The sequence below is a fragment of the Camelus ferus genome, chromosome 5, assembly GCF_009834535.1.
Source record: "Camelus ferus isolate YT-003-E chromosome 5, BCGSAC_Cfer_1.0, whole genome shotgun sequence".
Taxonomy (NCBI): Eukaryota; Metazoa; Chordata; class Mammalia; order Artiodactyla; family Camelidae; genus Camelus; species Camelus ferus.
The window spans coordinates 6741021-6769000 of record NC_045700.1 but is presented as its reverse complement, the minus strand read 5'-3'; the positions used below and the strand labels follow the sequence as shown (position 1 = coordinate 6769000).

Here is a 27980-nt window from a genome sequence, read left to right as displayed (position 1 = left end):
ACTTTTCCTTGTACGCGGAGACAGAATTGCGTGGGTGCATCCATCAGAGGTAACGGGGCCCCTTCCGACCTTTGGTCTAGAACCCAGGGTCCTCGCTGTGCTACCGTCTAAACGTTCTAAATTATTAGGCTCTCATGTGCATCAGAAAGCTGACTTGTCTTACATAAAAATTAAAAATCCAAGCGGGGAGGGTATAGCTCAAGTGGTAGAGCGCATGCTCACCTGCACAAGGTCCTGGGTTCAGTCCCCAGTGCCTCCATCAAATAAACAAGCAAGCAAATAAACAAACAAACCTACCTAATTACCTCCCGCCAAAAAATTAAAAATCCAAATTAAGACTGACTCTGTTTTGACCAGGCCATGTTGTGTTTATTTGTTTATTTACCCGAAAAATGCTTGCGGAGCCCTGGGCCACACCCTTTAATGCTTCTGCATGTGAATCTTCCCTGGGCCTTAGTTGTAAGAAAAGAGTTTGAGCCGCATTTCGGAGGGCGGGTGACAGGCTCCGCCCCCCGCCCAGCCGAGCGCCTGGGTTTCCCGACTGTGGTCCTAGGGTGGCCCTCCCGCCATCACCTCCACGACTGCCCCTCCTCTCCCTCGTGTACGCAGACGCCTCCTCTGTCCCAGACCCTGCGCTGGAAGCTGGTGATTAGATGATGATAAAAACATTGAGACACTCATGTTGAAACTTGCTTTTCTTTTCGCCCAGACTGCAGAATTTGCTAGATGAGCAATCATTTTGTGAGCTGCTGGGACTGGCTACGAAAGAGCCAAAAAAAAAGTAGTGACCCTTTCAAGGACTCTGTTTTATTCCCTCAAAGAGACCATTCATTTTTCAATTCCCCAAAGAGGTGTGGCAGAGAGAGAGAAAGAGAGAGTCTGTCCTTTAAGACGTATAATATAGTATTTACAGATTAAATTATAGGATGGCTGGAATAAAATAATGTAGCACTAGAAAAAAGAACAAAATTAAAATAGTGCAGCACTGAAAGAAATCAAGGAAGGTCTAAGTATGGAGAGAGATTACATGTTTGCAGATTGGAGGACTCAACAGAGCAAAGATATCAGTTATCTCCAAACTGATACACAGGTTTAATACAACCTCTTTCAAAATCCCAGCAGGGTTTTTTATAATTATAGACAAGATTATTCTAATATTTATATAGAAAGGCAGAGGAACAAAATTGGCTAAAACAGTTCTAAAAAAGAAGAATAAAGTAGGAGGAACCATTCTACTAAATTTCAAGAATTATTACACAGCTGTAGAAAACAAGACTGTGTGATATTGAAGAAAAAGACAGGTTCATGGAACAGAATAGAGAATTCTGAAATAGCGCCAAATGAGTGTAGCCAACCAATTTTTAGAAAAGTTTTATTGAGATATAAACCATGTACCATACAACTCAACCATGTAAAGCATATGATTCAGTGGGTTTCTGGGGTCTATATGATTAATCTTTTTAAATTGTGGATTTAAATTTTTTAAATATAGATTTTTTTAAATTTGCCATTTTGCTGTCAGTTTCCTGGCTCGGCCGTTTTGGAACTTACATTAGTCTGATTTTAATATATCATTATAGTCCTTGTTGACCGATTCCGTAACAATCCCTTTTAGGGGATCTATACTGAACTTTCACCTTATAGCCAAGACCTTCTCGTGGCTAGGCTGAAGCACCCAAGAGGCATGGCTATGAAAAGAGTTTCTGCAGAAGAGAACACAGTCTATCTCCCATCCACTGCTCATGTCAGACTAGACGATTTCAATCAGGCACAGTGTTTTCAGCAAAGGCAACTCTTTACTACAACAGAGTAACGGTTAATAGCATAGGCCTGGGTCCACATCCTGGCTCTGCCACCAGCCAGCTTTCTCACTTTGTCAACCTCAGTTCCCTTGATTGTAAAATAATCAAGATCATTAGAATTCTCAACTCGGAGACGTTTCGTGAGAATTAAGTCATCCACGTAAACTACGTAGCACAATGCCTGACACCGGGTGGATGTAAACCCTCAGCCAGGATAAGTTAGTATTAGTATTGGTTACTATCGGTATTGTTAATATGAGCTTATTAAATTATTCGTAAGGAATACATCCCCATCACGCCATGTTGTTACTGCTCTTTCTTTAGACTGTGTCCCCTTTTGCCAAACCCAATTCTTCCATTAAAGGTAACATTAGAGCTATTTTTAAAAACTGCCACTTTATGTGTATAATTCAGTGGCATTAATTATTTTCACAATGTGTGCAACCATCACCACCAGACTCTGCTGAACCTTTTCATCACTCCAAGTGGAAAGTCTATAACCATTAAGCAGTAACTCCCTGGTCTCCTCCCCCAGCAGCTCTTGGTAACCACTCATCTATTTTCTGTCACTGAGAATTCTAGGTGCTTTCTGTAAGTGGCATCAGACACCGTGTCTCCTTTTGTGTTGGCTCATTTCACTTAAAGGGGCATTTCCAAGGTTCATCTGTGTGGTAGTGTGTATCAGAACTTCCTTCCTTTTTAGTGGCTAAGTCAGTGTGTGGGTGCACCACGTTTTGTTTATCCATTTATCTGTTGCGGGACATTGGGCTGTTTCCACCTTTTGGTTATTGCGAATAATGCTGCTGTGAAAGTTGGTTTACTAGTATCTGTTGGACCCCCTGATTTTGATTCTTTTGGGTACATACCTAGACGTGTAATTGCTAGATCACATACAAATTCTATGTTTTGCTTTTTGAGGACCTACCAAATTGTTTTCCACTGTAGATCTTCTTTGAAGAAATGTCCACCCAAAACCCTTGGCTCATTTTGTGTGTTTAGTTTGGTTCTGGTGGGGGAGGGGCAGGTAATTAGGTTTATTATTTTTTTAATGGAAGTACTGGGGATGGACGTACTGGGGATTGAACCCAGGACCTCGTGCCTGCTAAGCATGTGCTCTGCCACTTGAGCTGTACCTTTCCCCCACCCTGCCACCCATTTTAAAATCAGTTTGTTGTTGTTTTTGAATTGTAGTTCTTTATATATCTCTAGATATTAATCCCTTATCAGCTGTATGGTTTGCAAATATTTTCTCCGATTCTGTGGGCTGCCTTTTCACTCCCTTGAGAGTATCCTTTGGTGCACAAAATTTTAAAATTTTGAGATGGTCCCACTTATCTGTTTTATCTTTTGTTGCCTGTGCTTTTGGTTTCATATACAAGAAACAATTCCCACATCCAAAGTCATAAATCTTTCCCCCTGTTTTCTTCTGAGAGTCTTATGGTTTTAGGTCTTATGTTTAGGTCTTTGATCCAGTTTGAGTTAATTTTTCCATGTGGTGTTACATAAGGATCCAACTTCATTATTTTCCATGTGAGTATCCAGTTTCCTGACACTGTTTGTTGAAAAAACGGTCTTCCCCCCCCCACCCCCGCATTGACTGTCTTGGCATCTTTGTCAAACATCAATTGACCATTTATGTGAGGGTTTATTTCTAGGGTCTCTATTTTATTCTATTGGTCTTATGCTAGTACCACTCTGTGTTAATCACTGTGGCTTTGTAGTAGGTTTTGAAATCAGGAAATGTGAATCCTCCAACTTAATTTTTCTCATTTCAAGATCATTGTGGCTAGTCAGGGTCCCTTGAGTTTTAGAGTTTTAGAATGAGTTTTCTTTTTTTAATTTTTTGTATATAATATATATTATTGAAGTATGGTCAGTTTACAGTGTTGTGTCAATTTCTGGTGTACAGAACAATGCTTCAGTCATACCTGAACATACATATATTCTTTTTCATATTCTTTTTCATCATAAGTTACTACAAGATACTGAATATAGTTCCCTGTGCTATACAGTATAAATGCATTTTGTGAGAATCCTCCTGTATTTCAAAACAAGAGACACTCTGCAAGTTCAGTGGGTGTTGTATGTGATTTGATGGGTTTGTAGATGTAATTCTTGGTGTATTTGTGGGAGAGGGTGAGCTGTGAGTCTCTCTTCTCTGCCATCTTGGCATCTCCCCCCTAGAATGAGTTTTCTATTTCTGTAAAAATGCCATTGGGATTTTGATAGGGATTGCATTGAATCTGTAGATTGCTTTGAGTCGTATTGTCATCTCAAAGATAGTAAGTCTACTGATCCATGAACATGGGATGTCTTTCCATTTATTTAGATCTTCTTTTTACGTATTTCAGCAATGTTATAATTTTAAGTGTACAAATCTTTTGCCTCCTTGATTAAACTTTTTCCTGACTATTTTATTATTTTCAATGCTACTGTAATGGAATTTAAAATTTTTTCCTTTTCAAAATGTTCATTGCAAGTATATAGAAATCAAACTGATTTTGTGTGTTGATTTATATTCTGCAACTTTGTTGAAGTTATTTATTAGCTCTAACAATTTATTGTGAATTCTTTAGAGTTTTCTACAATTAGGTTATGTCATCTACAAGCGGAGATAATTTTACCTCTTTTTTTCCAATTTGAATGACTTTTCTTTTTCTTGTCTAATTGACCAGAACTTCCAATACTGTTCTGACTAGAAACAGTGAAAGCAGACATCCTTGTCTTATTCCTGATCTTAAAGAAAAAGCTTTCAGTTTCTCACCATTGAGTATGACTTAGCTGTGGGTTTTTTACATATGCCCTTTATCATGCTGGGGACATTCCCTTCTGTTGAGTGTACATTCGTTTATTGAGTGTTTTCATCATGAAATAGTGTTGGATTTTGTCAACACTCTGCATCAATTGAGATGATCATTCTATTAACATTGTATATTACATTGAATGCTTTTCATATGTTGGCCCACTCTTGTACTCCAGAAATAAATCCCAGTTGGTCAAGATACCTAATTCTTTTAATATGCTGTTCATTTCAATGTGCTGGTAGTTCACTAGTTGAATTAAGTTTACTAATCCTTTGCTGAAGATTTTTGCATCTCTATTTATAAAGGGAGATTTGTCTGTAGTTTTCTTTTCTTATAGTGTTTTGTCTGGCTTTAAGATGGTTAATTTTTCCATGTGGTGTTACATAAGGTGTCTGGTATAAGGTGGAAGTATTCCCTCCTCTTCAATTTTTTGGAAGAGTTTGAGAACAATTAATGTTAATTCTTATTTAAATGTTTGGTAGAATTCACTAGTGAAGCCAACAAACCTTGGGCTTTTCTCTGCTAGGAGATTTTTGATTCAGTTTCCTTTCTGATTATAGTTTTAGTCAGTTTAAGTCCATTTTAGTACATGTGTTTTTCTAAGAATTTACCCATATCATCTAATTTGTCTAATTTGTTGATTTTAAGAGCTGACAGTACTATCTTATAATTCTTTTTATTTCTGTAAAATTGGTAGTAATGTCCCCTCTTGACTAACTGATTTTTGACAAAGGTACAAGAGCAATTCAGTAGAGGAAAAGCAGTTTTTTGCACAAATATGCTGGAACAATTGAACATCCATGGGCAATAAAAATGAACTGTGATCTAAATCTCACATATTATATGAAAAACCTCAAAATGGATCATAGGTTTAAGTGTAAAAGGTAAAACTATAAAGCTGTTAGAAGAAAACATAAAATCTTTTGGAACTAGGATTTAGTAAAAGAGTTCTTAGACATGACTCCAACAGCTTGACCCATAAAAGGAAAAAGTGATAAACTGAACTTCATCAAAATGTAAAATTTTTGCTCTATGAAAATCCTTGTTAAGAGGATGAAAAGATAAGCTACACACTGAGAGAAGATACATACAAACCTCCTGTCTGACAGAGGACTCGTATCTAAAATATACAGAGAACTTTCAAATCACAACATTAAAACAATAAACAATACAATTAGACAATAGCCAAAAACAAAAAAAACCACAAAGACATACTTCACCAAAGAAGATGCATGAATGGCAAATAGGCACATGAACACATTGCTCAACACACCTGCCTGTTGGGAAATGCAAATTAAGACCGCGATGCAACATTCTCATACACTCAAAGTATAAAATAGTGACAATACCGAATGCTGGTGAGGATTCTGAGCAACTGGATTGCTGGAGGGAAGGTAAAATGGCACAGCCACTCTGGAAAGTAGTTTGGCAGTTTCTCAGGCAGCTCAACATTCAACTATCACAAGACCCAACAGTTGCACTCCTGGGCAATCACATTGATGCAGGAGAAATGAACATTGATGCCCACCCAAAAACCTATACGCAAGTGTTCTTAGTAGCTTTATTTGTAACAGCCTCATATTGGAACCACCTGGATATCCTTCACTGGATGAATGGTTAAACAAACGGGTACTTGTATTGCATGAAATACCAGTAAGCAATAAAAAAGAGTAAAGTGAAAAATACAAGTAGCAACTTGGCTGGATCTCAAGGACATTTGGCCGAGTGAAAAAAAGCCAACCTCAACAGTTTACATACTGGTTGCTGTGGTGGTTACACAGATCTCCACAGATGATAAGATGACAGAGAACCATTTACACACCTTGTACCACGGGCAGTTTCCTGGCTGTGATGGTGCACTGGTGTGGTATAAGATGGAATCACCGGGAGAGACTGGGTGAAGGGGACACAGGACCTCTCTGTACTAGTGTCGCAAAACCCTAGACTTGAGTTACTTCAAATAAAAGGATTTTTAATGCCCTAGAGGGGAAGGTAGGATAGACAACCTTTGATGGTCTATAGTTTGTTTTAGATGCGTATTGTGGTTATGTTTTTTAAAAAGAGACTCCTCATCTCTTAGAAACCTATACTGCCGTATTTACAGGAGAAATTATGTCACGTCTTGGATCTGGTAGGAGGGGATATAGATGATGAAACATGATTGCCCACAGGTTGAGAACTGCTGAAGCTGGGTGACGTGTGTACGAGGTTCATTATATTGTCATCTCTTTCTTGGTACACATCTGAAAGCTTCCATGATAAAATAGTTTAAAAACATAAATGAAGTAAAAATGACGAGGGTTCCTTGAGGCTCCTGACTCTGTGTGTCAGGAGTAAGGCTTTTAGTGCCTGCTCCCTCCCTGGGCTCACACCACTGGGCTCCCAGGTTACTGCAGGGGACCCCATCCTCTCTTATTAACATAACAAAAGGTGCTTTTTATCACTCATCACACGAAATTCCAAGGGTTTTAGGAACTCTGTGCCAGGGTTGAGGGTCAAATACATATTTCTTATAAATCACACGATTCCAGATTCCAACTACACACAATACACAAAAATCATTTCCAAGTGCATTAAAGACTTAAATGTCAAAAGAAAAACTATAAAACATTAAAGGACAACATAGGAGAATATCTGTAAAACTTTGAGGTAGACAAGAATTTCCTAAACACAAAAAATATAAACCACACATGACAAGATTAATAAATTTGCCTATATTAAAATGAAGAACTTTCTTAGAAGCACCTTAAAGAGATAGCATGCCACCAACAGGGAGATGATACTTGTGACACAGATGGGTGGCAAATTTAGTATCCAGAATGGAGGGGAAAGTGTATGTATATAAAAATCTATATGCATAGAAATAAATTTTTTACATTAATGATTATATTAGAGATAAAATAAATCCAATAGACATAGACACTTCACATTAAAGGAAATATAAATAATCTATAAACATAGATAAGACATCCAACTCATTAGTAATCAGAGAATTTTAAATTAAAACTACAGTGAGACATGGGACCCAGCAATCCCACTCCTGGGCATATATCTGAAGGGAACTCTAATTCAAAAGATACATGCACCCCAATGCTCACAGCAGCACTATATACAATAGCCAAGACATGGAAACAACCTAAATGTCCATTGACAGATGACTGGATAAAGAAGTTGTAGTATATTTATATAATGGAATACTACTCAGCAATAAAAAAGAATGAAATAATGCCATTTGCAGCAACATGGATGGACCTGGAGATTGTCATTCTAAGTGAAGTAAGCCAGATAGAGAAAGACAAATACCATATGATGTTACTCATATGTGAAATCTTGAAAAAAAGAAAAAGGAGGACATTAATGAACTCATCTACAAAACAGAAACAGACTCCGAGACATAGTAAACAATAAGTTACCGGGGGGATGGATAAAGTTGGGAGTTTGAGATTTGTAAATGTTAACCACCATGTATAAAAATAGTTAAAAAAACAAACTTCTGTTTAGCACAGGGAACTATAATCAATATCTCGCAATAACCTTTAATGAAAAAGAACATGAAAACAAATAGAAGTATGTGTACGCATGACTGGGACATTGTACGGTACACCAGAAATTGACATATTGTAACTGACTGTACTTCAATTTAATAAAAAAAAAATACAGCAAGATACCATTTCATACCCATCAGCCTATCAAAAATGAAAATGGCTGCTGACACCCACCCCAAGAGTTGGGAGGATATGGTGTATGGGGAGCTGAAGGCTAAATTGTTAGGCTAGCTTGGGAACAGTTTGGTGTACCCAGGACCCAGGGATGCCACACTTAGCTGTCTATACCCAAGATTGTGGAGTCACACCAGGATAATGATTTCATCCAAGGGCGGCAAAAATCTTATTAGCTATTACAATGGCTCATGACCCTCCAAAGAGCCACAGAACTGAAAATACACAGTATATTTATGGTATTAAAATTCCACCGGAGGAAATAGGAAAACAATATATAAAAGGCTCTTCGGGTCAGGGGGCAATCAGACAAGAGGTTGGGAGTCACTGCCCGGGAAAAACTCTGGGATGTGAGCCCAGGCAGCACGTGGGTCTGTCTGCAGCTCTGTCGTTCAGACCAGCAACAGCACAGGAAACCACCCACGGTCCTGCAGGCGTGCAGCGCACCTGTAAAACAGGAAACACTCACAAAATTCAGGACTGAGCATCAGTGAGAATGAGTCATCACACCTACATGAGCAGTTCAGTAAGGAAAAAAAATCAATCAGAGAAGAAAAGCTACTGGATGGTTCCATTTATATGAGGTCAAACCATGCAAAACTCAATAGAAATAAATGCTAAAACAAAGACAAGCACAGGTATAATTTATTAAAAAAGCTTGACAAATTGGCTATCTCTGAAGAGAGGGGGGGCATGGGATTGGAGTAGGGTGTACAGGAGGTTGAATTCTGATTCTGGTGTTTTCTTAAACAGGATGATAAGTACCATGGGAGTTCATTTTATTAATTTTCAAACAATATTTGCCTGCATATACTGTACATTTCTTTGGAGATGAATACACATACACACACATATATGTATATATATACTTCATAATAAATGAGTAGCATTTTTGAAGGGCCTTGTGCCATGTATACGTGACACACTGGTAAGTGGTTTTAACTGAATTCAACAGGAGGGGACTCCTGAGTGTGAAGCGTGTCAGGTACTTGTGTATTACATCATATTGCGGTGACGGTGGGACTTTTTCAACCAGATGACATTTTTGCAGCAAGAATGGTTTGAAAGCCTGGTTCCCCAACCTTTCCCCTCCTCTCATAGAAAGAGCGTTTATCCAGAAAGGCTTGCCTCCTTTTCTGCCTGTCCCCTCCATCACCTCCCCTTTGCCATCTGTGCTCTCTCCTTGCAGCCCTCCCCGATGGAGCTCTGGACCCGGCCCTCCGTGCGGACGAGGCGGGCAGTGAGGAGGACCTGTACGAGGACGTGCACAGCTCCAGCCACCACTACAGCCACCCTGGAGGTGGCGGCGAGCAGCTGGCCATCAACGAGGTAGGGTCAGGGCTGCGTGGGTGACGGGACAGGCCTGGGACGCGCCGCATGGCTCTCTGGGCAACCTCAGCGCACACTTCCCAGCCTGGATGTCTGCAGTCTCTCTGTTTCAAGCAGACGACAGTGGCACCGGGCACACAGCCCAGGGTCAGCCTGTGGCTCTCACTTTTGCATGTGGTTTCCAGGAGCAGAGCTTGTCAAATACAGGACCTCCCACCTCCGCTCTGCCCTCCTGGGGTCTATAGGGAACCCAGAACAGCAGGTGCGGCACCCAGGACCTGTGATGTAACCCCTGTAACCCTGTCCTGGGGCGGAAGCCCCTCCCCTTGGTAGGAGGGAGGCCAGGGCAGGACCAGGCCACAGCAAGTGATTTCTTTCCTGTTGACTTCAAGAGCTCAAAAGTACTGGCATTGCAGGGAGGTGGGTGTAGCTCAGTGGCAGAGTGTGTGCCTCGCATGACATGGCCCTGGGTTCAATCCCCAGTATTTCCATTATAGGTAAATAAATAGAAACCTAATCACCTCCCCCACAAAGTAAAAAAGTAAATAACAATTTTAAAATGTGATATAAAATAGCCATTAAATAATTCAAAATCTGTGATGCATAAGGAATAAGCATGCAAATGTGTTGGTTTTTCTAACACGTGAAGCCTTTCTTTAAGGGCTTCTCGGAAGCTCTTTTGAATGGAAGGTGCTCCAAAGTGGTGTCGTCTTACGCAGAATTCAGAGAATGGTTCACTTTTCCTTGAAGGCTCAGCTGCCCTCCTCAGCCGTGGGGCCCAGCCCTGGTGGGAGGCCACGAGGGGCAGGCGAGAGCCTTACACACCTGGATGGCAGCTCCTCCTGCCAGCGACCAGGTGTGGAGATGGGCGCAGGTAACCTCTGAGCGTCGGTTGACTAAACTGAACATGTAGGGTAGCCACACCTTTACAGGAGGACTGACTGAAATAACAAATGTCAGTAACCTGGACGTGGTAACCTCCCGTGATGAGGATGACTGAGGAAGGATAGTAACAGAAAGCCTTCAGGAACTCTGAAGGGGTGTGGGGTTACCTGACTGGCCACGGGGTTGCGCTGTTAGATCTTGTGTCCGCTTTTTATAGCCGTGGTCTCCGACCTGGTGGGAATCCCGGTCCATGACATCCTGCTCCCGGTGGGGAGGTGTCTTTAGGGCCCTGGGTAAACTGTTCATTCTAAGATGCTTTGGTTGAGGAAAGCCGAGAGCCAGGAGCGCTCTAGAGGAACAGACAGGCTCCGGCCGAGGGCATGCTGATGAGGGAAGTGCAGGTAATTTAGGTTATGAATAGTGCAGTATTTATTTTTGCTGCTCAGAGAATTTGTTTCCTCTTTGGTTCATAGGTCTTTCCCGGCATTCAGGGTTGCTGAGCGGACAGGGTGGGGATGCTGTGCCCTCTGTTTAGAGCTCTCAGAGCTTCCAGGGTGCTGGTCTGCCCTGGGCCCTGGTGTGCCCCCGGGGGGCAGGTGGGCAGGTCCGGCGGAGGCGCCCCTCCAGTGATGCAGCGGGCTGACCTGGTCAGTGCCCCCCAGCCCGCTCTCCCCAGGGGACCCACCAGGACTTACAGATGCTAATACAGAAATCCCTGTAGTGGGCAGCTCGGCCTGAAGGGCAGGGCCTGGGTTTGACCACCATCCTGCCCCTGACTAGCGCAGGACCCGAGACAGGTCACTCCCTTCTCGGGCCTCTGTTTCCTCCGTGTGGGGTGGATGTGGCACCTGGGCCCTTCGGCAACGTAGGAGAGTCACTGCACCCCGGTATACGGGGTACCGGGAAAGGCAGTATTCATTGCGATTCGTTGGCAGCCTTCAGTAGATGCACTTTATCAGAAATTCCAGGGGTTAGGATGTATAGGTCAGTGGTAGAGCACATGCTTAACATGCAGAAGTCATGAGTTCATGGGTTCGATCCCCGGTACCTCCAGTTAAATAAAGTAATAATAATAAATAAACCTAATTACCTCTCCCCTGCCTCCCCAAAAAGAAAAGATTCTCCTAAGAGGCATAAGGGGATTCTCCTGTGAAAGGCTAGTTCACTCAGTCTTGCGAGAGCGGCGCATCCTGCTGGGGGTCCCCGCCCCTCGCAGTCACCGTGGCGCAGCCGGAGGGCTTGCTGGGGGTCCCTGTGGGTTTCAGGCTTGGAGATGAGCGCAGGGACAGAGGTCGGAGGGAAGTCCGTCCTAAGTACCATTTGGCTCGCTTGGAGATCACACATTCACTTATGTTTTCTAAGAACACGTGGGTGTCGCGTTCTAAACTGAGACGCTTTCCTGCTCCTGTTGGCCTCAGAAGGAGAGAGCCCTGCTCAGTTTCCTACCTGGGAAGGGAAAGCACTTGGCCTGCAGGGCAGGGGACCCTGGGGGCGAGGGGATGGGGTCAGCGAAGCTCTTTTGGGCCTTGGGTAAGTGAGGAGGAGGAGCGAGTGTGTGAGACCATGTGAGGGTCTGCGTGGGTGGTGTGTGCATGTGACACACTGAGTGTTTAGCGTCTGTGGGGCAGTGTTGCAGGCCTGGGATGGAGCTGTGCTGGGGCTGTAGCCTTGCCTTCAGGGAGCTGACCCCCGGGCGGGGCGGGCAGTTCACGTCTGCGGGCACCTGGCCTTTTCTGCTTCCGCCCTCGTGGATGAGGAGAGGGTGCCATGTTTTGTTCATACTGTATTCCCTGTGCCTAACTTGTACCTCGCACCTCGTCATTGTTGGGTTCCTGCAGGATGAGTTAACGTCGGGGCCCGGAAGTGTCCCTCTCTCCTTTCAGCACTGTCCCCTCTAGGGCCTTCTCCAGATGCCCGTGCCCCGGGCCTGGGACCGCCTGCCCAATTCCTCGCCCTCCTCCCGCCCTCTCTCTGCCTCCCACTCTCTGCCCGAACCCGCTAGGCCAGACAGCATCCCTGACGTCAGGCCTGAGGACATCCTTGGCCCAGGGATTTTTTCTGAAGAGTTGAGGCCTGAAAGGAGGAGGTGTCTTTGGAAGACATTGTTCCCTTTTCATTTCCATCACCCTGCAGGCAAGCTGTGAGAGGGGACCAGAGGAGAGTAGGGTTCAGTTCCTGGCCAGGAGACCTGGGGTCTCCTGGTGCCCCCCAATGCCCTGCAGACGGCAGTGTCTCCCCTTCCTGCCAGGCCGCCCTGCTCTGGAGGACAAAGGGGACCAGGGGAAGCTCCTGGATCATCCTGCCAAGAGGAGATGATGCTCAGACTAGAGGGCAGACAGGTCTAGAGCTTGTCCTCCAACCTGGGGCTTAAAGCATAAAAGGAGCCTTGCCCACAGTTAGGCAGCGCAGCAGGTGGACTGCAGGGTCACTGAGGGGAGAAGACAGCCCGGCCGTCCTCTTGCTCCCAGCACTTCTTGGTGGAGCATTTAGGGAACACTGCAGCCGCAAGTCCCCTCCATGGAGTCAGTGTGACCCTCTCTCTAGGAGTTTCTTTCTTCCCAGTGCCTGTGATCCTGGACATCTGTCTCTGGACCTGCGTGGGCTCTTGCACTCGCTCGCCAGCCCCGGGGATGAGCCCAGTACTGGTCTGTGTCCCAGATACCTCGGGTGCGCCCTGTCTGGACAACAGCTGGACATGGGTCTCCGAGAGGCAGGGCAGAGGAGCTCACAGCCCTGAAGCCAGGCCTGCAAGTGATCTGTGACCAACATCCCAGGGCAGCCTTCCTCTTCCCTCACCCTCCTGAAGCCCCGCCCCAACCCCGCCCATCTCCCCATCAGTGTTGCCCCTGGAAGACCTGCAGACCCACCCAGCGAGCCTGGTGGGCCATGCCCTGCAGCCTCCTGCATTCACCCTCCCCTCCCCGACTTGGATCCATCCAGCCTGAACACCTCAAGGGCATAGGTCTTCTCCTTTGAGCTGTTTTGGCTTGGTTTTTCTGTCGTGAAATACACAAGAAAAGGCTGTTGCTGCCGTCTTCCCTGCCTAACGTCCAGATCACCGGGATCTAAAGGCTGGGTGTCCCGGGTGGGACAGAGGCCACCTCTCAGTCCTCCATCCTGGCCCAGGTTCAGAGGTGGTCATGCCTCTTAAACTCTCCCAGGCTCCTCAGCTGAACAAGGGACAGAAGCCCCACCCAGAACTGGGCCACGGCCGAAGTCCTAAGGCTCAGCCCCGAGGCCGGACGGCAGACCAGCAGGTCCTGGAGACACACAGCGTTCAGTGCCGGGCTGACCAGTGACTTCCCAAACCACCCTGACTGGTGGCCTGAGGACACACAGCCCTCTGTGCCCACCTTCCTGGGTGTCTGATGGTTCTGGAACCACTGGGGCACAATGAAACATCTGACCCAAGTCAAGGGTTCTGAGCCACACCTCACCAGAGGGCACGCCACACAGCTTTACCAGAGGAGCGCTGAGATTTGGGGTGGCAGGGAGCCCCCACAATCCTCCTGAGAGCCTGAGGGAGAAAATCTTGAGACAGTTTTTTGAAACGCTGGGTAGGACAAGAAGACTGTTTCTCCCAATGAGACAGATGGATCCAGGCTGAACTAGATCTGTGGGAGGCAGACAGCCCACATCGCACCACCCACTTGGCCTCTTCAGCAGGATGGATACAGCCACGGGTACCCTCATCTCTGCTCACCCATGCATGTAGTGCCGGCACACGCACAGACGCCCAAGTGCACAGCTACCCACCTAGGAGCGCCCAGCCTCTGCGCACCATCCCTCCAGGGGCTCCTTCTGCCGCGGGAGTCACAGTGCTAAGCATGGAGCCTCGCAATCTCTGCCCACATCTGAGCTGCTTTTCAGGCTCGTCGGCCCCCTCAGCTGCAGCCTTCTGCCCTATCCAAGAGGCCCGGTGACTGGAATGGAGCTCCCCACCATGGAGGGAAGAGGATGCCTGCACGTGAGCTCTGAGCTCTACAGGTTAAGGTTGCAAGGCTCTGTCAGGGAGGCCGTAGAAGCAAAACCCTAGGTACCTGACATGAGGGTTTTTTAAAAGCTCCTGAACCCCATGCAGAAGAATGAAACTGGACTCTCAAAAAACAGCTCAAATGGATGAAAGACTTAAATGTAAGGCCTGAAGCCATAAAACTCCTAGAAGAATGCAAGGAAAAAGCTTTGGTCTGGGCAACGATTTTTTGGGATATGACACATTTGGAAAGCACAGGCAGTGAAAGCAAAAATAGACAAGTGGGATTGCATCAGACTAAAAGCTTCTGCCCAGCAAAGGAAAGCCATCAATAGATCGAAAGGCAACCTAGGGGGTGGGAGAATATTTTGCAAACCGTATATCTGATAAAGGGTAATATCCAAAATGTATAAGGAACTCATGCAACTCAATGGCAAAAGACACCCAAATAATTCGATTTGTAAATGGGCAGAGGGCCTGAATAGACATTTCTCAAAAGAACACGCTCAGCGTCACTTGATGTTCCAATGTCAGGGAAATGCAAATCAAAACAATAATGAGATGTCACCTCACACCTTAGGATGGCTGTTATCAAAAAGACAAAAGATAACTGTTGGTGAGGATGTAGAGAAAAGGAAACCCTAACACACTGTTGGTGGGTGGGTGTGTAAAATGGTGTAGACACTGGAAAACAGTATGGCCGTTCTCAGAAAATTTAAAGAGCTATTATATGATCCAGCAATCTCACTTAAGAATGTATATCCAAAGGAAGTGAAATCAGGACTTTGAGGTGATATATGCACTCCCACGTTCAGGGCAGTGTTTTTTCAAGAGATGGAAACACCTAAGTGCCAGTCAGTGGATGAATGGATGAAGAAAACTGTGGTATATATACGATGGGATATTATTCAGCCTTAAAAAAAGAAGGAAATCCTGCCATTTGGAACAGCGCAGATGAACCCGGAGGACATTATGCTAAGTGATGCAGAGAGACAAAACACTGCATGATCTCACTTATGTATGGATTCTAAAAGTCAAACTCAGAGAAGCAGACTAGAATGGTGGTTGGCGAGAACTGGAGAGAGAGAGAAATGGGGAGGTGTGGGTCAAAGGGTACAAAGTTTTAATTATGCAAGATGAGTACGTTCTGGAGGTCTAACGTACCGCAGGGTGAGTATGGTTGGCAATGCTGTATTGTACTTGAAATGTACTGAGGTTAGCGCTTCAGTGTTCTCACCACACAGATAAAAAGGTAACTCTGTGAGGCCATGGATATGGTAATTGGCTTGATTCTGGTGATTATTTTATAGTGTATATCAAAATTTCAAGTTGTGTGCAATTTTTGTCAATGATACCGCAGTACAGCTGGGTCGGGCAGCGGGAGGAGCCGGCTGCTTTCCCATAGAAACAAAATTCTGTTCTGATGGGCAAGGTCAGTAAGGAGAGGTCCTGCGGCAGGGCCCCTCTGGAGCGCCTCGGCGTGGATCGCGCCCGGCTGTCCAGTGTTCAAATCCTGGGCGATTTATGACGGGGAGGATTGCCTGACCTTTCAGAGCCGCATTTGCTCATCTGGGAAGTAGGGGCGGGTCCCTGAGGCCCCGGCCCCCCTCCCCCGACGAGCGCCACCGCGGTCACCTACGCGCCCGGCCGGCGCGGAGCCAGGACCGCCGAGACCCCGCCAGAGGAGGCGCCCCGGGCGGAGCGCGGCGCACGCGGGAGCCGCCCGACCCTGCCCCGCCCCCGTCGGCCGCCGGGTCGCCGGGCCCCGGCCGGGAGGACGCGGTGCGCGCGGCCCCGGCGGCGAGGGAGAAGCAGGGCCGAGCGAGCGCCGCGGCTCCGCCCCACTCCGGGCGCTCCGGCCGCCCCGCCGCCGCCCTATCGCGGCGGGATCTCCGGGCGCGGGGCCGGGCGGCCGGGCGCCATGGCCAAGGCCCCTCAGTCCCGGCGCCGCCCCGCGCCGCCCGGGAGCGTCCTGCGCGCCCTGCTGCGCTGCAACCTGCCCCCCGGCGCCCAGCGCGTGGTGGTCTTCGCCGTGCTGGCGCTGCTCGTCCTCATCAACGTCGTGCTCATCTTCCTGCTGGCCTTCCGCTGACCGCCGGGGTGAGTGGTGCCGGCGCGGGTCCCCTCCGCCGCGGTCCGTCTTTCCTGCCCCCGCGCCCCGGCCGAGTCCGCCGCCGCCCCCAGCCCCCAGCGGCCGGGCCCCGGGAGCCCAGCCCCGCCCGCCGCCGCCGCCGGCCGAGGGTTGGCCTCCCTTCCAGCCCCGGGTGCCGCGGCCGGTGTGTGTGTGCGCCCCACGGGGTGCGGCGGGGTAGGTGACTTAGGAGCGCGGTGACGCGTGTGCACCGAGCCCTTACCTCTGTCCTCTGTAGTGTGTGTGTGTGTGTGTGTGTGTGTGTGTGTGTGTGTGTGTGTGTGACTAAAATGGCGCGTCTGCGTGTGTAACTGAGGATGCAGATGCAGCTGTGGCCGCGCTGTCCGCGGTTGTCTGGGAACCGTGCCATGTGACCAACGTGTGCGCCGAACTGGACATGCGTTTCTGCGTGGCTTGAGATGTCCGTGGAGGATGAGTGGGCTCCTCTGCTCTGGTTACCTGCTGTTGCTTTGCCCATTTTAGGGTCTCAGTCAACATGCCCCCTCCCCACTACAGGCCGAGCCGCCCCACCCGTGCCCCCTGCAGCTGGGCTCTCCGAACAGCCCCGCCCCCGCTGCGTGGCGCGGGAGCCGAGCCGCGTTCCCGGACGGTCGGGGTGGAATCCTCCACTGGCCTGCGTGTGTGGGAGAGAGAGAGATGGGGCAGGGTGGAGAGGTGATAGATAGGTGGTCATGGCGGGGCACTTGGAGGCAGAACCTGGCTTTCCCAGGCCGTTCAGAATCTCAGGGGCACAAAAGGGAATCCTGCCCCCTGTCCCTGGCTTCTCTTACTCTTGAACTTGCCTCTCCACTGGGACAGTCCCCCACCTGTCCGCACTTAATCCACCCCCCCCCATGCCTCGGAGCCAGTTTCTGCTCTTCACTGCCAGCCCAGTGAGCCCGGACCGCTCACCCCTCAGCCTGTCCAGCTTGAGCTTTGGCTTTGGTGCAGCTGCACCTCAGCTAGAGTGCCAGGACAGGGCTCTGTCCAGAAGCCCACCCAGTGGTGGCCCTGGTGACCTCTGGGCTCCCTTGAGGTAGAATGCCTCTCTGACCTCCTGGAGCTCCGTTTTCTTGGTGACACCAAATACAGGGTTAATGTCATTGCCGTACCTTGCCCGGGTGCCTCCCGTTTGTGGATCTGCACAGGAGCCTGGTGACCCGGGGAGAGCATATTGTTACTGTGGGCTCTGATGGGGACCGAGGCACAGGGAGCTCAGGGGGGTTGCTCATGGCTGTGTCAATCAAGTGCGCCCTGTGCCCAGCAAAGTGCTTGGATAGAAAATAACCAAGGTGACCAACCCCTTCACGATGCACGATGACTGGGCAGGATGGCTATGAGGACTGGTCCGTAAAGGTGTCTGGAACCTCTGGGAAGCCCTGCCTCTGCCTCACACCTAGAGCCCTCTCGCAGCTGAGCAGAAAACCACCTCTGGAGGGTCGGCAGACTGAAGCAGGGGCGGGAGGCACTGGGCCATGCAAGAGGGGCTTTTGCTCAGGGCTCACTTGAGGGAACGTGGGGACAAGGGGAGATGCCTGACCTGGTGACTATCAGGCGGGAATGAGCTGGGTAGGGAAGTGGTCAGACCTGTATGTGCCACTCATGTGACCTAAGGATGGATAGCACCCACCTCCGATCAACCAGATTGTTCTCAGGAGATCAGAGCATAGCATCCTGCTAGCCAGCTTGTGAATGTACGCTGGCAGGTGTGTGTTGGGGGATGTGCAGGAACAGAGAGTCTCAGACCCCTCACTTCTCCAGGATCAAAACTACAAAACTTAATAAACAAGCAGTTTTGTTCCCTGCCGGATCCAAACTTCAGGTTACCTAAGCAGTTCCAGGTGTGAGCCCTCCCAGTCTCAGTAACTCATCACCCAAAACATACAAATCTTCCCAAATAGCCTCCATCCTGCTTTGCGTGCACACCCGTGGTCACTGTCCCTGTATGGGGATGTTCACCTGCAGCTGCGTCCTCATTGGCTTTGAGCTACTCTGCTTCCTCCTGGTCTGGGGCCAGATCCTCCAAGGCTGGATGGCAGCCTGCCTGTGTGGGGTGTGCCGACTGTGGGCCGCCCAGCCTGATGCCTGCTCCCTGGCTGTGGCAGGCTGGCTTCTCTCCAATGGCCTCACTAAGTCCCCGGTCTCATCCCAGCCACACTGCAACCAGGAGGTTCTGATCCCAGGGCCAGGCCTCCCTGCAGAAGAGGACAAGCCTGCAACAGGTCTTTTAGCTAGTATGAGTGCAGTGCCTTCCTGAGGAGGCCTGCATGCAGTCCCCAGGATTAGCCCAGTGCCCTGTGCCCAGGGTCCCTGGGTGGGCCTCGGGAATCTGCAGCCCCTGTACGGCTGCTGCCTGTGAGGGTGGGTGTACACGTAAGCAGATTATTCTGAGCGTGCTTTCGCTGGCATTTGGAGCAGCTCTAACCCCCAGAAAACACGAAGAACTGGTGGTGTCTGAACATGCTTGCTCAGCATGTTCAGACACCACCAGTGGAGGAAAGGCCCCACCTGAGCGGACTCTGGTACCCAAGCTTCACACCCCCACCTCCCACCCTGCCCCTTCAGGGTGCCGTGGGGGCCTCTCAGACAGTGACTAGAATTCAGAGACTCAGCCAGTCCTGCTGTGTCTGCTCTGGTTGGAGTTTCTGTGGGAGGACTACCATGTACACTGCCACACACCCGTGAGGGAACAGGACAGCAGCTCAGAGGAGGAAACAGCACAGAGGGCCGTCTGGTGACGCCCCGAGGTCCTACTGCTTAGCCAAAGAGCCAGCCCTTGGTCCAACACTTAGTCCCAGCAGAGCAGGGCACGGACCTCACCTCTCGGGCAGCACCCAGCCGACCCCTCCTCCTGCCTGGAGCCCATAGAGCCACTCATCATCCACGGGGCAGACACTGAGCCCACATTACAGGACAGCAGCAGTCAGCGTGAGAGGAAATGGAGTTCTGAGCACGAGGGCTGGCTGGGAGGGTGCTGTCTCCCGGCCTGGCCTCTCCGGGCAGTGGAGCATCCTTCCTGATGCGATGTCTGGTCACGTGGGAGGGAGGAATCACTCCAGTTATTTCCACAGAGAGAAATGAACATGGAGAATTGTTGGCCAAGTATAAAGTGTCTGAGTCAGTAACCAAGTGCACAAGAACAGTCCAAGGTATCTGTTACAGAGGTGGCACCTTCCTCACTAGAGCTGAGAATATAGGAAAGAGCCTGGGATAATTAAAACTGAGAATCCGATGGGGTTGAGACCTAGAGCTCTGAGGAGGGGTGCTGCTCAGCTGGTGCTTGGGGGTGGGGTGCCCTGAGGCTGGTTCTGCAGGCACACCAACAACACTGTAGACCAGATCCACTGCAGTGGCTGGGCACCGCCGTACCCGGGGGGAAGCGGCATTGCTGCTTGTCAGGTGACCTCACAGGGACTGCACATCCTCAAGAAGCCAGTAAGAAGGAGCAAGTCCCTTCTCCCTCTAGCTCTGAGGTCCCCTCCCACGCCATGATAGGAAGACCTGGTGGGGTGCAGCCGGGAATGCATCACAGAGCAGGGCAGAGACAGAGGAGAAGCTGAGAGGCGAGAGTTTAATTACCAGCCCAGTGAGGATGGGAGGAAAGTGTGCCCTGTGTGGATTCTGATTCTGTGGCTCTCCGGGATTCTAGCGAGATCAGATCACTTCTAGGTTCCATCCTGAGCCCCTGCTAGTCTGGACATGCCCTGGGCATAGCCCTCCCTCCCAACCCCCTACCCAGAGCTGCTGGCTCAGTGGGAGCCTCCGTCTGCTCCTCTGTAACTTGAGTAAGGGGCAGGAGCACCTCACCCCACCGAACTCCTGTCCTCTCTCCACAGCTCATCAGTGATGGCAGCGTGGTCTGTGCCGAAGCACTCTGGGACCATGTCACCATGGATGACCAGGAACTGGGCTTCAAAGCTGGGGATGTCATCGAAGTAATGGATGCCACCAACAGAGAGTGGTGGTGGGGCCGCGTCGCCGACGGCGAGGGCTGGTTTCCAGCGAGCTTCGTGCGGGTAGGGCCCTGGCCCGAGCTGCTCCCAGGCCCAGAGAGGGCCACCTGTCTCTGCCCCAAAATGCAAGCCTGAAACTGCCCTGGGGTCCAAGATGCTGGGTGTGGACCTCTCCCTTATGGCTGTGCAGAGACTGCAGGACTGGGGCTGGGTGGGTGGCAGTCAGGAATTGTGACCCAGCCTTCCTCCTGCGGAGCCACCACCAGCTCCAGCCCTGGCTCCACCTGGCCGATCCCCCCAGGGGCCCTCAGTGGCCAGAGAAGAATGGGTCAGAAACGATGGGGTGTGGATCCCTCCCACAGGGAGGGGACCTGCGGGTCATCTCAGCTATAACTTTCAGGACAGTCCTGAGACCTGGGGGTGGTTACCTGAGAAACTGAGGCATGGACGAGCTAAGCTTTAATCCAAGAAATCACAGGGAGGGGACCCGGATCCTTCCTCAGCAGCCCTTTGTCTCCATGGAAGGAATCCAAGTGCAGCCTCCGAGAGGCTGCGGAGAGAGCAGTGGAAGGGGTGGTCCGGGCCGTGGTTCATCACTCCTCCTGCACCAGACCTCCTGGAGAAACTGCCCTCTCTGCGCCCCGAGCCTTTCCTAGTTACAGACAGAGCCGGCAGGGCCACCTCACCATCCACTTCCCTCACAAACCCCAGGAGGGCCCAGTAAGAGCAGGGGCTGCGCCAGAACCCCTGGAGTGAGCGTCCGCTGGTTTCAAGCACCGCGGGCGCCCTCAGACCTGTGGTCCCGCGTCCGGCTGGGCATTGTGCGGGTGAGGGGGGAGCATCCTGCCCCAGGCCCCCCAGGCCCCGATGGGCCGATGGCTTCCCGGAGCCTCAGGTGCCCGCCGCCGCCGCCGTGTGGGATGCGGGGCGCCGGCCCCGGAGGGAGGCTGACCGGCCGCATTGCCTGCAGCTGCGGGTGAACCAGGACGAGCCTGCGGACGACGAGGAGCTGGGGACCGGGCACGGCGGGGCCGGGGACGGCGGGGCTGAGGCGCAGAGCAGCAAGGACCAGATGCGGACCAACGTCATCAACGAGATCCTCAGCACCGAGCGGGACTACATCAAGCACCTGCGCGACATCTGCGAGGTGAGGCCCGCGGGCGGGCAGCCAGCCGGCCGGCCGGCCGAGCGGGCGGGGCTGCGAGCGGGGCTGGGAGCCGGGCGCCCAGGGAGGGACCTGACCCCCCGCGCCCCCAGGGCTACATCCGGCAGTGTCGCAAGCGCGCCGACATGTTCAGCGAGGAGCAGCTGCGCACCATCTTCGGGAACATCGAGGACATCTACCGGTGCCAGAAGGCGTTCGTGAAGGCGCTGGAGCAGAAGTTCAACCGGGAGCGACCGCACCTGAGCGAGCTGGGCGCCTGCTTCCTGGAGCACGTGAGCCCGCCCGGCCCGGGACCCCGCCCCCGGACCCCACTCCCCCACCTGCCCAGCTGCCCTCACCCCTCAACACTGCTCTAGAAGCATCTCTGCTTCTGCGGCGCCGGGGGCGTCAAACCAAGTCGGAGAAGGCCCCTCAGAACATCCCCGATTTCATTCAGAAAACTGGCATACGGTCAAAATATCTGCGGAAGGCCCTGCTGAGAAAGCCTGGTGGCCACGGACAGGCGCCTGCCTGACTCGGCAGAGGTCTTTCACGCCCCTGGGCATCGTTGTGCCTGGCTTGTGCCCAGAGAAGTAGGTAGCCCCTGCGCCCAGCTCCAGAAGGAAATGCAGAGGCTCCCCCCGCCCCCTCCCCATCACTGCCCGTGGCCCGGGGGCGGGGCGGGGCGGGGCGCCGGAGACGGCCACCCTCACCTCCAGCTGTGCCCGCAGCAAGCGGACTTCCAGATCTACTCCGAATACTGCAACAACCACCCCAACGCCTGCGTGGAGCTGTCTCGGCTCGCCAAGCTCAGCAAGTACGTGTACTTCTTCGAGGCCTGCCGGCTGCTGCAGAAGATGATCGACATCTCCCTGGACGGCTTCCTGCTGACGCCCGTGCAGAAGATATGCAAGTATCCTCTGCAGTTGGCGGAGCTGCTCAAGTACACGCCCCCCCAGCACAGGTAGGAGGGGACGGGGGAGCGGGGCGGCCTGAGGCTCTCTCTTCAAGCCCTGTGTGGTGTGCCAGGCGCCACTGTGGGCACAGCACAGAGGGAAACACACAACAGCCCCTGTGCTCCTGAGCTGTCCATGCTATGGAAGAGCACTGGGTTGGATATTAAGTTCTGCTCTGGAGAGGGTGGGGGTGTGCACTTGATAGCTGGAGAGATGGCTCAGGGGCACAACCCACGGGGGCCCCCAGCCCTCCTCTGCTCTCAATCCTGGAGCCCTCTCCCATCTCTGCTCCACCCCAGGGATTTCAAGGACGTGGAAGCTGCCTTACATGCCATGAAGAACGTGGCCCAGCTCATCAATGAGCGGAAACGGAGACTGGAGAACATCGACAAGATTGCTCAATGGCAGAGCTCCATAGAGGACTGGGAGGTGAGGGCCTGACACCCCGGAGAATACCATGGAAACAGGAGCTGGTCCTCCGCCCCGCCAGCCCGGCCCACCACCGAGCCCCAGGCCTTGAGCGCTGCTCCCAGAGTGCTGCTTCCCAGTGAGGAGCACAGGGCATGTGAGATGCCACCATGCTCCTCCCAGCTTGCAGCCAGCCAGCCTCCGAGGACAGGCTGGGCTCCCAAAAGGTCAGGCTTGCCACAGCATGACCCAAAATGGACTGCCAGCAGTCGGAGCCTCCTGGTTCCATTCTCCTGGCTTGCACAGGCCCCTTGTGTGGGCCAGTCTCACCTCCTAAGGCACCACGGAGGCCTGAACGATGGTGACATTACTGTCCTGTTCTACCTCCACCACCAGCCATAACAATCTGTGAAAATACAGATTTTTGGGCCCCACCCTGGAAATACAGTTAGAATCCCTGGGAGTGGGTCTGAGCGCTGTGGTTTTTGTTTTGGGTGTTTTGATTTTGTTTTCCTGGTGACTGGTTCTGAGGCCCCGCCCTGACGAAGGACCCACACAAAGTCACTCTTCCCGGACTGAACGGCTGCCAACAACTGCGGTTTGCATTCTCCTGGAGGAACTGGAAGGGGCAGGGGTTCATCTGAAAGTCTGAAGTCTGAGAATGGGCCCTCAGGTACTAGGGACACTTAGCTGGAGGAAGACCGCCTTAGCCCCTAAAAGACCCGCCTCAGAGGTGACCTTCAGCTAGGTCTAATGATTCTCTTAAGCAGTACGGTCCAATCAAAGTACCATACGGGCCACACTGGGAACTGTATATGTGCTAGTAGCCATCTTAAAATTGAAAAAAAGAAACAGGTGAAATGAACCTTAATGATGTTTTATTTAACTCATATTCAAAATACCATTTCAACGTGTAATCAACATAAAACATCATTGGTGAAATACTTTTTTTTTTTTTAGTTTTTTTTTTTTTGCAGGGGGGTAATTAGGTTTATTATTTTTTTTAATTTTTACAGAGGTACTGGGGCTTGAACCCAGGACCTCGTGCATGCTAAGTATGCAATCTTCCACTGGGCTATACCCTCCCCCAAAATATTCACATTCTTTATTTCATACTAAGTCTTCAGAATCAGTGTATATTTTACTGAGATGACACCTCTATAGCGATTAGCCACATTGCAAGTGCTCACACCACTCGCTACCTGTGGGGCCTTGTTTAGCAGACATCCAACTTGTGGGTCAGACCACCTTTTTATTTTTTTTTTTTTAGGTTTTTTTGGGGGGAGGTAATTAAGTTATTTATTTATTTATTTATTTAATTTATTTTTAGAGGAGGTACTGGGGATTGAACCTAGGACCTTGTGCATGCTAAGCATGTGCTCTACCACTTGAGCTGTACCCCCTCCCCCAAGACCACCCTTCTACTCCCCTCCATTTCCTTGGGCTTCAGGAGCAACCTCTTCCTGCTGCTCGCTGCAGACCCTGGCCTGGTGGGGGCCATGGGCAGGCAGGGCCAGTGCGGACCCCACCCACCCACCCAGCTGGCCAGCAATGGAGGTGGGCCGCAGAGCCCCGCAGAGCGTGCACTCCGCTCACTGCTCCCCTTGGGCCCCCAGGGGGAAGATCTCCTGGTCAGGAGCTCAGAACTCATCCACTCCGGGGAGCTGACTCGTGTCACCCAGCCTCAAGCCAGGAGCCAGCAGAGGATGTTTTTTCTCTTTGACCACCAGCTCATCTACTGTAAGAAGGTACCAGTGTTGCTCCTTCCTGCTGGACAGGCCTGTTCAGAGCAGGAAGTGGAGGGGGTGAAGCCAAGGGCTGGAAGCAGCTGTCCAGAGAACAGGAGCCGCCCACACGCAACTCCTCTCTCACGGGGCCCTTCCCTGCTCAGGCCCCTTGGCCGGGGTGGGGCCAGGGCTCTCTACAGAGTGAGCCTGGTAGCCCAGGGCCCAGGGGTTGGTCCTCCCAGTCTGACCAGTGCCCTGTGCTGTTAAGAACACCCTCTTTCCTGACACCCGCCTCCCTGCAGACCTCAGCTTCGTCTCCCCAGCCCCGGGGCCCCTGCTCCCGCAGAACCTCCTCTTGGCGGCTAGCTAGCTTCCACTTCTTCCAAACTTGGTTCAAGCGGCCCTAGCTGGGCAGCCTTCCCAAGTAGACCGGTGCCCCTCTCTGCCCTGCGCCCTGGGCCCTGGCCTCTTGCCTGTTTCCACAAGAGTCTAGGTGTTGAAAGACCCCTAGGCCAGACAGTTAATCAAGGGGGCGAGGCGGGGCCAGCCGGCGGGGCGGGCAGCTCACAGCATTTCTGGCAGGACCTCCTCCGCCGGGACGTGCTGTATTACAAGGGCCGGGTGGACATGGACGGCCTGGAGGTGGTGGACCTGGAGGACGGGAAGGACAAGGAGCTCCATGTGAGCGTCAGGAACGCCTTCCGGCTGCGCTGCGGCCCCACCGGGGAGAGCCACCTGCTGTGCGCCAAGAAGCCCGAGCAGAAGCAGCGCTGGCTCAGGGCCTTCGCCAGGGAGCGGGAGCAGGTGCGGCTGGACCAGGAGACAGGTGCGAGCCCGCTCAGCCTTGCTCCACTGCCAGGCGCGCCTGGCCTTCCACGAGGCTCCGGGACACCTCTTGGTTTCGGCCCCAGGCCTGGGCCTGCTGGCCTGGGGCTGGGGGGTGATGTCCACCACACACGCTCCAAAGGGTGGGGGCCTCTGCTCGGTGGGTGGGAGTGGAGAGGCGCACTGGCCTCCAGAAGCCTTCCCCAACCCCGACCCCTGCCTTCCCTTTCTGTCCTTGGGCCCCTGGCCGTCATACTGGGCAGTGCCCAGGTCGGTTCTTGATCTGGGAGCCTCCGCCCACTACAGTGGGGAGAAAGGACAGTGGTCATGTCAGTGAGTGGTTGGGGGAGAGATGGGGGAAAGGGAGGGAGGCGGTAGGAGGGCCCCCAAGCAGGGCACCAGAGCACCCCTCAGAGCATCTCCTCTGCCTGGGAGGCCCAGGCAGCGGGTGGGTCAGGAAGCGGAGTCTCTAAGGCATGAGGGGATCCCAAACACGGTGGGCGGTGCAGGCACCCAGGACTGCCCCAGTGCCAGGACGGGAGGTACGAGGGCCTGGGATGAAGGAGGTGGAAGGGCAGCTGCATTCTCACAGGGGAGCAGGGGTCTCATTTGCGGTCCCCTCCCAGGCTTCTCCATCACCCAGCTGCAGAGGAAGCAGGCCATGCTGAACGCCAGCAAGCAGCAGGCCCTCGGAAAGCCCAAAGGTAAGAGGGGATGGTCCCACCTCCACCTGTAGCGGCCTTCCACGTTCAAACCCTTCTCTGACCCCGAAAGGATCCTGAGTCCTCAGAGGGGCCCAAGGCCCTTTGCAGGTGTTTGTTTCCAATGGAAGCCGTGTAGGTGCTGGACTCCCACATCAGTCCCTGAGCAGTCGCTTGGCGCCAGTGCTTACTGCCCCAGGGGGACTGCTTCCTGGCAGGCATCCTCACCACCTCCTGCCCAGAAGCCAACAGCCCATTCCTACAGAGATATTTAAGGGGTGCCCGTGCGCAGCTCCAGGCCCCCATCCAGCTCCTCTGCAGCCCAGGCCCACGGGGAAGCAAAGGTGGGCGTGTGAGGCACCCACAAGGGGGCGGCCTCCTGGCTGCCCAGGCACCCCCTCACCCTGCTCTCTCCCCCTGCCCAGCCCTCGGCCGGCCCTACTACCTGACGCGCCAGAAGCACCCGGCCCTGCCCGCCAGCCTGCCCCAGCAACAGGTCTTGGTGCTGGCAGAGCCCAAGCGGAAGCCCTCCACCTTCTGGCACAGCATCAGCCGGCTGGCGCCCTTCCGCAAGTGAGCCCGCGCCCCCGACGGCACCGTCTGGACCTGCCCGGCCAGCGGGCCTCCAGCTCTTCTCGAGGCCCATGGGACCCGGCCCTCCCTCCTCTGCGCATTATGCGAACTGGAAGTTAGCGGGGCTGAGCGTGGGAGGCGCTCAGTGCCCCTATTCGGAGTTTCTTCCCCCACTACTGGGGCACTGAAGACCCAGCTGGAGAGGCAGGCCCCCAGCATGCGAACCTCCCAGCGCCCCCCCAGGCCTGTGGGGGCCTCTCGGGGGCCACAGCCCAGACCACCCACCAGGCCAGCGCGAGAATGGCCGCTTTGGACAGCGAACCATCCCTCCTGCTCCTGTTTCCTCTGGGCAGGAGACCGTCTCTGCCTTCAGCCACCTGCAAAGCCAGGCTGTGTGCCCTCCAACTCTCCACGCAGGCCCCCAGCTGGTGGCCAGGCAGCCTGCGTCCCTGGCGGGTGGGAACCAGAAATTCTGCACACAAAATTGTCTGGCCCAGAATCCGCCAGGTTTTGCCTCCCAGTCCCTCTAGACGCCCCTGGCTGCTGGACACCTATTCACTTGTGATGTGTTTGTTTATAGTGGAAAGAAAACAAAACCGTAGTCAGCTAAATCCTGTCAGGGTTTGTGACTAGTCCACCTGTTGCCGTGGGATGATTCCAGAACCTGGTTCCAGTGTTTTTTTTTTGTTTGTTTGGACTCTTGTTTTCCTAATGATGGAGAAAAAGAATTAGTGACACAGAAAGATTGCCTTACCCTACGTGAGCGTGAGAAGCCATAAGGACTGAGTTCTGTGGCCCAGCATCCAGGACTGACCCACCCGGAGGCTGGTGGGCGTGTGGGTGGAGGGAAGCCCACATCCCACTGAGGGGCGCCTGGAGAGCAGCCGGGGCCTGGCTGGGGGTGCGGAGCGCAGAGCTGCCCCACGGCCCAAGGGAATGAGCAGCATGTACAGTCACTCTTGCACTATACCTTCTCCAAGCCAGAAACCACATTTAATTTCATAAAGAAACTTGTGAAAAATAACCTGGCTGCCAGCCCTTGTTTTCTGT

General features: G+C 52.0%; 1 protein-coding gene across 3 annotated transcripts in view; it reads left to right on the top strand.

The window, feature by feature from the left end:
* Nucleotides 1-27954, top strand: part of ARHGEF4 (Rho guanine nucleotide exchange factor 4) — a 200728-nt gene extending 172774 nt beyond the window's left edge. For 2 of the 3 annotated variants that reach the window (XM_032479252.1, XM_032479253.1), the window contains 10 exons: nucleotides 9515-9654; nucleotides 20480-20659; nucleotides 21567-21743; nucleotides 21854-22033; nucleotides 22472-22704; nucleotides 22996-23125; nucleotides 24721-24852; nucleotides 25414-25657; nucleotides 26283-26360; nucleotides 26783-27954. In XM_032479252.1, the coding sequence (XP_032335143.1) occupies nucleotides 9515-9654; nucleotides 20480-20659; nucleotides 21567-21743; nucleotides 21854-22033; nucleotides 22472-22704; nucleotides 22996-23125; nucleotides 24721-24852; nucleotides 25414-25657; nucleotides 26283-26360; nucleotides 26783-26934 (1646 nt within the window). In that variant the 3' untranslated portion in view covers nucleotides 26935-27954. Of the gene's footprint in view, nucleotides 1-9514; nucleotides 9655-16378; nucleotides 16613-20479; nucleotides 20660-21566; nucleotides 21744-21853; nucleotides 22034-22471; nucleotides 22705-22995; nucleotides 23126-24720; nucleotides 24853-25413; nucleotides 25658-26282; nucleotides 26361-26782 lie in introns of those variants that run through there. The other variant, XM_032479254.1, reaches the window with a different exon arrangement.
* The last annotated feature ends 26 nt before the right edge of the window (nucleotides 27955-27980 follow it).